The sequence below is a fragment of the Castanea sativa genome, chromosome 7 (genome assembly GCF_040712315.1).
Source record: "Castanea sativa cultivar Marrone di Chiusa Pesio chromosome 7, ASM4071231v1".
In the NCBI taxonomy this organism is placed as follows: Eukaryota; Viridiplantae; Streptophyta; class Magnoliopsida; order Fagales; family Fagaceae; genus Castanea; species Castanea sativa.
Genome location: NC_134019.1, coordinates 43,450,084 through 43,460,339, shown reverse-complemented (window position 1 = coordinate 43,460,339; position 10,256 = coordinate 43,450,084). Strand labels below are relative to the sequence as shown.

The 10,256-nt window shown below is 36.4% G+C and overlaps 1 protein-coding gene across 1 annotated transcript; it reads left to right on the top strand.

Moving 5' to 3' along the window:
- Positions 1–8,350: 8,350 nt before the first annotated feature.
- Positions 8,351–10,054, top strand: LOC142644517 (uncharacterized). Its single transcript, XM_075819104.1, has 2 exons — positions 8,351–9,022; positions 9,626–10,054. The coding sequence occupies exons 1-2, from the start codon at positions 8,351–8,353 to the stop codon at positions 10,052–10,054; spliced, it is 1,101 nt and encodes a 366-aa protein (XP_075675219.1).
- Positions 10,055–10,256: the final 202 nt, after the last annotated feature.

Here is a 10,256-nt window from a genome sequence, read left to right as displayed (position 1 = left end):
AAACAAAAAAGAGAGAAATTAATATCTTTTCTATTTTTCAACTTTTTTATTCTCCTACTATTTTTTATCCTGTCATTTTTTTACTCATTTAACTAAATGGACCTTACCCTAGGTTTGGTTTGAAGGAAGAGAATAAAAGAGAAGAGAAAATGAATCAAAGCGGGGGAAAAAATGTGGACCCAAATAATAAATTTCTTAACAAATTTAATTCATTTATTCAAACAACGGAAATGATTTAATTTTTCTTCCTTCTTTTCTCTTCCTTTCAAACCAAACTCTGGCACCGACGAAATTTGTAAAAGTCACCTGTATCACAAATTTAATATGAATGGACCAAAGAATGGGAGGTTACGAGGAACGAACTGATGACACATTGTCCTGGACCAGCCTAGTCAATGTACTGAAAGTGAAAATACATAAAGAAACGCACATGGATAGGCACAAATTTAATATGAATGGACCACAAAATGGGAGGATACAAGTAATGAACTAACAAACTTTCTCCAGACCCGGCCTAATCAATGCCCTGAAAGTGAAAATACAAAAGGAAACACACATGGATAGGTCGTTCGGTATATGTGTTTTAAGATTAAAAATTATTATTTAAAAATATGTTTAAAAATATATATGGGTGAAAAAATATTTAAAAAATATATAATATTATTTAAAAATAAAAAATTATTATTTAAAAACACAAACAATAAAATAAAATAAACAACGTACATGTATGCTTTGTAAAGTAAACTAGCTTCCAAGCTTCCAAACTTATATTTTTTTTAAGGGGGTGCACGTTATTCCCAACCTTTTTGCAGATTTACACAGCTTTATGGAGTCTTTTTTCCAGATGTGTGGGTCAGCTTTGTAAGAAAAAAGAAAAATTAATAAATGGACCAAAGTACCCTTACCTCTCACTCTGACTCAAGCTTTTAACAGTACGTGCTGAAAAAAGAAGAAGGTAAAAATACGTATAATACTATTTGTAGAACTGGAATAACGTGTTTAAATATATTTACCAAACATGACGTTAACATCAGCACGTTTAAAAAAAAAAAAAAAAACCATCTCACAAAAAAACAACTAATATCAGTACATCCAAAACAAAACCCATAAGAGCATATGAGAAATGCCTGAGATGCCGCCAAAATCAGTGGCAGCACAAGGGTTTCAAATTAAGGTTTTAAATAGCGGAATTGAGGGAGACAAACTGGGTTGACAGTGGGCAAATAAAAAAGGAGACAAACTGAGTTAGAAAAGAAAGCTGTGAAAAATAATAGAAGACAGAAGTTGAGCTAAGAGTTTGATAAGGGAGAACATAAAAATTTTAAAAGATGAGAAAGGAGAAGTAGGTGGATGGGAGAAGATAAAGGTGAAAAGAAGATAGGAGACGTGTGGTTGAGAAAAAAAGAAAAGAGAGAAGAAGTAAAAATAAATAAATAAATAAAGGTAAAAGGTGGTTTGATGAGATACTATCTATCATGGAAGGAATTTTACAAATTATAATTTAAAAATTGTATTACAACACCGCAAATTATCATAAAATTTTCACAAGAAATATCAAATCTTCTATATGTGAAAATTTAATTCAATAAGTTAATAAAATATTATATTAGGATAGACCACAACTAAAAATAAAAAATACTGTGAAAATATTGTTACATTTTATTGTAAGACAAAGTTTAGTTATAAAAGTCTACAACCTTACTTAATATTTTTTTATTAGAAGTGAATTTTGACAAATCTACCATTAGATTATATCTTCTTCTTATATTCTTCGTGCTTGCAAAATTTCTAGAAAATTAAAAATCAATAACTATATCATCTATAAATTTTTTAAATTACAAGTTTTTTTTATAGTTTAAAATTATGCATAATATATAAGCTTGTAGATCGTATAATAAATAATATCCAATTGATAGGGGCGGCTCAAATTTTTTGCCTAGGGAGATCAATAAGAAACAAAAATTATATAAAATCTAAAACAAGACTTGAATATATAAATTTACAATTCTTTAAATGTTTTATATTTTTATTGTCTTTAGTGTTAAGTGATTTTTTTTTGTAATAATTATTGTTGTTAAATGATTTTTTTTGCAATTCTTTAATTTATAAGTTTACAATTTTTTAAATATTTTATATTTTTATTGTCTTTAGTGTTAATGTATTGACCAAGTCACATAGTCACCTTCAACAAAATTAAAAAACTCCTCACAAGTTACAAATTAGTCAAATAGTCAGAGTGGTAAGTCATAACTAAACTTCATAGTCTTTATATCAAACCAATAAAACACTTAGAGCAACCCTGCAACACGCCAACACCCAACAGCCAACAGCCAACAGTCAACAGTAAAGAAACTCAAACTCAAGTACTCAACAACAATAAAACACTATAAACTAATAAAAGTAATAAGTCCTATAAATCTATAACCCATTAACTCCCACAGGTCCACACACAGTCACTCACACGGTCAGACTTTTCACTTTAGAGACTCAAAACTTATGTTGAGTTATTCAAATATCAGAAGTTCTTCTAAATTTTGGTATATATTGTTTAGAGAGTGAATAGTTACATTTATTTTTTACCTACTTATTTTTTGAAATACGTTTTTCAATAGACTCCTTATCCTTTTTTCATCTCATTTAAAAATTATTTCTTCATTCATTTTTTATTATTTTTTAATCTCTCATTATTATTTTTTAATCTTTTTTTATTCTCCCCAACAACTATATATTTCAAATTCCTAACTGCTATATTTTTAAATTTCCCAACGGTAACATTTTCAAAATTTTCAACAATTATATAGGCTTTTTTTCAAGGGTCATATTTTTCAAATGGTAATATTTCTCAATAGTCATGTTTCAAAAAGACTTAATAAATTTCAAGATTTACATAGATTTGATAAATTTCAAATTACATAGAATTTTAAAAGTACTTGTACAAGACACATAGTCATGCAGATCAAGCCACAATTAGAAGTATTTATGAAGATCGCATAGTCTCTCATCTGTTGGCTAAAGCAATATTGTTTTAGCTTAAGAATAAAATCTAGAGCTGACACACAATTATAAAGAACATTATGTATTAAATTAACCCCACTTCTCCTGTCAACAACCAGCAAATAAGTAATGATACCAACATGGGCTAGTCATGGGAAGCATATATGAATCTCACCAGTACTACATTAAAGAATAAAAACATCAATACAAAAGAAGTTTGACATTTCACAGTTAATACTAAACACTAAACCTGCTTGTTTCATTGTAGCAAGCTACTGATACAAAAGAAGCTGTATATTTTAAAAGCTAATCAGCTAAAGTTGAACATCATCTTGGATATATGTATATAGTACAATAGGATCACATTGCAACTCAAAAAGGTGAGTGACCCAACATATATCCTTAGTCAGTAGAATCATATTGTAACAAAAAAAAAAAAAAAAGTTTTAAGCGCTCTCTTAATCATACAAAACAAGAGCATTGATGAATATAATAGTCTAATGACTAGACCTTCGTTTTTCAAGGATCTCCATTTGGCGCTGATGAATATATTATTGCTGCACTGAAGACAACGTACTTACATCTATCATCATAATCTCTGTTTCCTCCTTCACTTGTTTCATTCTAAATTTCTCCATCACTTGGGGTGGAGACATTTGGCTTAATGTTTGGGCTTGTGGAACACTGTCTTCATCACTAATATGTGAAGATCCAGACATATAATCATTATAGCTATCTTCTATAAGATTAGTGAATGATGTGCCTCTTGGAATACCCGAATCCATCCCTAGTAACAAAAACAAAAAATAGAAACACATAATGCTAATGATTAAACATAGCAAGCTCTCTTCCATATGCATTTAGTTGACAGTTAACACTAATTACTTATTACAACTTATTTCATCACATGACATTATTAATAAGCATGTATGTCAAGACTGCCTTTAGCCGATAAAACTAGTGCAACAACACATGCAAAAAAAAAAAAGGCAATATCATGAGCATTCTTCATCCCTAAAAGCTACCCTCCAATTGTAACTCATTACCCTCTTATTAGCAATGTGGAATTACCATGATTATATAGGATGCTTGCACTGTGGAATTACCATGATTGGCAATGTGAAAATTGAGACAATTTTTCCAACATTCTACATGTGCCTCTGGCCCTTAAACACCCATTGTAGCCAAAAAAGGATACTCAAGGTCATTACAAACAAAAAAAGGAAAAGAAAGGAAACTAAATTATAAGGATAACTAAGAAGTGAGATATGCTTCTAAGTTCAATAGCAAGGGGTTTTGCGCAAGCCACAAGAACTTTGATGTGAAAAAAAAAAGGTGCTGCATTTCTTTATAATGCTGAACTAGCAAAACAAGAAACAAACTCCAGAGGAATGTATGATAAATCATAAATCAACACCATACTTCAGGCCTAGGTCTAAATAAATCTTTTTACCACAAGGAGTTCTTTGTAGAAGATGAAGAACTCCCTTATATGGTCTCCACTTATATGACAATGAACATGAAGAGACATCTTCCCCTTTACTTTCTTCCACTCTGCCACCACTTCATCTCTCTGCAATCTATTGTACCACCCTTGCAATTGAAAATTATATCCAATCTCCAATCTTTTAGGTTCTGAAACATAAAGTATGATAAAGACATATAACAAAACATATATCAACAAAATTGTTTTCTATTAACTCTCTATAATCCCCTGCTATCTTGTGTCTTTCTTTATAATGAATTTTAACCAAAATTATATCCTCTATTTTTTTAGAGACAGATTTTTCTATTTTTAGCAATAGATCCACATCTACTTTCCATGATCTCCTTGATCCACCCTAATAGAGGTCTGTAGTCCACTGCTCCTTACTAAATAAGTAAGGAATAGTATGATCCAACCCACAAGATCCCCTTGCCTTCTCTGTTTTCCTTAGAGCAAGATTTCAAACATATTCATATAATTCCATTTCTGTAAAGTGGATTCCACATACCCCATCAATTATTTAACTGTTATATTATTGTAGGGGGACAATTCTAACTACTAAGATGTAAATTTTGATTATATTACCAAATAAAAAGTTTGCTTGAAATCAAAGCCGACATTTTAGGCAATATAAGCTAGTTTGCTTCTAACTTCTCATATTACTGTAACACATGAATCAAAATGCATTGAAAAAAAATAAAAGAACAAGAAGAAGGAAGGAAGAAAGAAAGGGATTAAAGCTCTGTATGAGGGCAGGCCTTAAGTTGAACAGTTGGCATGCAAAAATAGAGATGAGGCCAAAAAATTTATTAAAAAATAAGAAACTAAAAGGAATCAGATTAGCTTATTAAAATAATTAATTTCTACTATTATTTAACTAAATAGTAATAATAAGTAATAATTTATTATATAAATAATTACTCTTATTTGTTTATCCTATTTGAAAAGTCAAATTTTTTAAAGAAACACCATTTATTGTCTTGTCTACCTTATAAAAATGTATAAGTTTACAAAACTACTCTTAAATAAATTTATCAGTTTTTTTTTATAAAAAAGTTACTCTTAATGAGGCAACTAAAAAGGTGCCCAAATTAGATTGATTATTTAAATATTTGTTAGTTTTCTTTTCAAATAGTTTTGAAAATAAAGTACGGGTATAATAGGAATATTAGTAAATTAATAACTTTTATTTTTAGAAATAAGACAATATTTTGGAACATCCCAAAATGGAATAGAGAATAAAAAAACTGGGATGGAGGAGTATATATTAGTGATAATACTAAAACGGTATGCCAAAATATACTAATTCTGAAATATTTTGTTCAAATGCATACCAAAATATTCAAAACATTAATTGTAATTCAGGTAAGCCATTAAGGTAAGGTCACAGAAGTAGCCTAGGCCCTAGTATAAAAGAGCTCCAAAATTCTTAGTTAATATATACTATCAATAACATGATTCCTTATATGGGTTTCATCATTTTGCATACTAAAATATCCTCACACAAATTTTTAAACTCTCTAAAATAACCATATCTTTTAGTTAAATAATTTTAAATTTAAAAACACAAACAGGTTAATCTATCATATGTTAATTTCGTCTTTATTTTGCCAATTTGAAACCATTGGTGAAGAGGATAAAATAGGAGACGGATCTCTCCTTGAAGCATGACGGTACGGTATTGACATATGGATGGTCGACGGGTCAATGTTACAAGGACACGTAGTGGACGGTTGTAATATCTGGCCTCCGTTTATTTTGATTAGGCTTTAAGGATTCCTAACCGGAATCAACTCGCATCTCACGATAAGTCTGGTATGGCTTTGCTTGATCTCCACGCAAGCGTGAATAAGGAGAGTTCTCGCGTCACACGTTTAACCATAATCAAAAGACTCCTAAAAGGAAAAGAACTCTATAAGGTATGCAGAATCGAAGAGGTGCTATCCTAAAAGGAAAGGGCTTCCTAGCCAAGGCATGGATGATAACCCTACACTAATATAAATACCCCAAAACCCTCATAAATCAAGGTACGCATACTTGACTCAACTCTGGCACTTTAGGGTTGTGAAAAGCTCTAACTTAACCTTCGGAGGGTTGTTGGCCGGCACCACACCGGTGCTCTCTGTTAGGTCTTCTCTTGTTCTTTTGTAGGTATTGTTTCGATCTGGGAGTACGTGCAGCTTACCGGTGATTTTTAGGCATCATCAGTTGGCGCCGTCTGTGGGAAACATTATCAGCACCAGAGGGTAATCAGCCTTTGCTCTATCCTTGAGACAAAAAGTTGCATGGTACTCACTCGATCGATGGCAACAACCAATAATCAAGGCGACGAACCGCATGCCACAGCTTTAGAGAGGCAAGTTTAAATGCTTGCAGTGGCGGTTGAGCTCCTAACCAAGTAGAATCATGATCTAGAAGAGCAGCTGCAGCAAAGGAATGCACACCCAAGTGCACCAAAGGAAGACCAGGAAGGTGCAAGCGCGAAAGGGAGGAACCCGGAAGGGCCCGAGGGTAGCAACGCTCCGAGTAGACTGGAATGGCAGGACACTAACCGGCCATCCATCTCGGACACCCTACCACATCACATAGCAGCTGAGATGTAGGAGATGAGGGAACAAATGGATGTGATGATGAACGCCCTAAGGGGTCGAATCTCCAGCGACCTAGATGACTTAGTCCATAGAACTGATTTGCCTTTCACAGCGCTAGTAAGTTCATGCCCCCTTCCCCTAAAATTTCGCATGCCTCTGGTGGAGAATTATGACGGATCCAAGGACCCATTGGATCACTTGGAGTCTTTCAAGACCCTAATGCATCTTCAGGGTGTACCGTATGAAATCATGTGTAGGGCTTTTCCCACCACATTGAAAGGACCTGCGAGGGACTAATATAGTAGGCTGACGCCTAATTCCATCAGCACTTTTAAGGAATTAAGTGCACAGTTCGTATCATACTTTATCGGGAGTCACTGGCATAAGAAGTCTACCACGTGTCTGATGAACATTAGACAACGAGAAGATGAGAGTCTAAGATCATACATAGCTCACTTTAACAAGGAAGCCCTCTCGATAGATGAGGCGGATGACAAGATACTTGTAGCAGCGTTCACAAACGGGCTGCGGAAGGGTAAGTTTCTATTTTCTCTGTATAAGAACGACCCAAAGACTATGTCCGAAGTGTTTTACAGGGCAACGAAGTACATGAACGCTGAGGATGCCTTGCTGGCCCGAGAGGAAAAGCCTAGAAAAAGGGAAAGGCAGGAAGATACACGACCAGATAAGAGACAGAAGATGGATAGAACCGGAGAGCGACAGGAAGATCGATGACCCAAACCGCCCGCGGGAAGATTCATGAACTTTACCCCTCTCACAGCCCAATCGACCAAGTGTTACTGCAGATCAAAGATGAAGGAACCCTGACGTTTCCTGGCAAGCTGAAGGGAGATCCGAACAAGAGGCCAAAAGATAGATACTGCCGTTTTCATGGCGATCATGGCCACGATACGACTGATTGTTATGACTTAAAACAGCAAATTGAAGCCCTCATTAGGCAAGGAAGGTTGCAGAGGTTTGTGAGGAAGGAGAGAACGGATCAACTCCAGGAACAAAATCCCTGATGGGAGAACAAGCATCCCAGACCACCTGTAGAAGACATATGGATGGTTGTAGGGGGCACTACTTTTGCAGGATCGTCCAAAAAGGCCAGAAAAAGCTATTTACAGATGGTTTAGAGCGTCCAGTTGATAGGATCCTCACTAAAAATGACGCGACGTGATAACCCTACATCAGGTTTTCAAAAGAAGATGCGCGACGCCTTCACCACCCACATGACGACGCGTTCGTCGTCAGCATATGGGCAGGGGACTACAACATGTATCAAGTTTTGGTGGACAACGAAAGCTCAGTGGATATCCTCTACTACCCTGCATTCCAGCAAATGGGGATTGGTAGAGAACAACTGGTCCCAACGAATGCACCCCTTGTTGGCTTCGGAGGGACAAGGGTCTACCTTTTGGGCATCGTCACGTTGTCTGTGACGGTCGGGGATTACCCACAGCAAGTAACCAAGGATATAACTTTTCTTGTGGTCGACTGCTCTTCTGCTTATAACGACATCCTCGGACATCCCACTCTCAATGCATGGAAGGCTGTTACCTCGACCTACCATCTAATGGTCAAATTCCCCACCGAATACGGAGTTGGAGAGCTGCGTGGAAATCAGGTGGTTGCACGGGAATGCTACATCGCCATGATGGAAATGGATGACCACCTACAAGCAATGATCATCGAGGAACAGCGAACGGTGGCAGAACCGGTGGAAGAATTAGAAGAAGTACACTTGGATGATTCTAGGTCCGAACGGACCACAAGAATCGGCACCTTAGCCAGCCAAACAGTCCGACAAGCACTCGCATTATTCCTCAAGGAAACCCAAGATGTTTTTGCATGGAGTCACGAGGACATGCCGGAGATAGACCCGTCGGTCATAGTTCACAGGTTGAACTTGTCACCCTCTTTCTCCTTTGTCCAACAGAAGAAACGAGTGTTTACCCTTGAACGAGATCGAGCCATAGCAGAAGAAGTACAGAAGCTACAAGAAGCGGACTTCATACGTGAGGTGTACTACCCTGATTGGTTGGCAAATGTAGTAATGGTCAAGAAGGCCAATGGGAAGTGGAGAATGTGTGTTAACTTCACAAATATGAATAGGGCCTGCCCTAAGGATAGTTACCCACTCCCACGTATTGACACCCTGGTAGACTCCATCGCAAGACATGAACTCTTAAGCTTCATGGATGCCTTCTCCGGCTACAACCAAATAAAATTGGATAAGGTTGATCAGGAGAAAACCTCGTTCGTAACGAGTCAGGGGCTTTTTTGCTACAAAGTAATGCCTTTCGGGCTTAAAAACGCAGGAGCCACATATTAAAGATTGATGAACAAGATGTTCAAGCACCAAATTGGCAGAAACGTGCAGGTTTACGTAGATGATATGTTGGTAAAAAGCGTGCGGGAGTCCGATCACCTGAGGGACCTCCAGGAGACTTTCGATACTCTTCGGTCATATAAAATGAAGCTGAATCTGAGCAAATGCGCGTTGGGAGTAACCGCAGGAAAATTCTTGGGATTTATGGTATCCTAGCAGGGCATTGAAGTCAACCCAGAGAAGGTAAAGGCGATCATGGAAATATCTCCTCCAAGGACGGTAAAGGAAGTACAAAGCTTGACCAGCAAGATCGCAGCCTTGAACAGATTCGTATCAAGGGCGATGGACAAATGCCTCCCATTCTTCCGCACGCTGAAGAGATCATTTGAGTGGATAGACGAGTGCCAAAAGGCATTTAAAGAGTTAAAGGTGTATCTCTCCGCTCCGCCGTTGCTCAGCCCATCTATGCCGGGGGAAGAATTATTCCTATACCTTGCTGTCTCCTCAGCAGCGGTTAGTGCAACTCTTATTAGAGAAGAAGGTAAGGTACAAAGGCCCATGTACTTTATAAGCCGGGCACTGAGAGAGGCAGAAGAGAGGTACCCTCAGATGGAAAAACTCGCATTTGCTCTAGTAACCGCAACTTGAAAACTCAAACCATACTTTCAAGTGCATACCATAAATATCCTGACAGATAAACCCTTACGAAGAGCAATGAGTAGTCCTGAAGCTGCCGAACGGATGGCGCTATGGGCGATCGAGCTGAGTGAATTCGATATTCGATATCAGCCACAGGCAGCCGTGAAAGGACAGATATTGTCAGACTTCATTGCCGAATTCACTATCATAA

Excerpts from the sequence above, each read along its gene's own strand:
- LOC142644517 (XM_075819104.1), top strand. The coding sequence starts at position 8,351 with ATGTATCAAGTTTTGGTGGACAACGAAAGCTCAGTGGATATCCTCTAC. Across the intron at positions 9,023-9,625 it reads TTGTCCAACAGAAGAAACGA|GGCATTGAAGTCAACCCAGA; the intron begins GTGTTTACCCTT and ends GTATCCTAGCAG.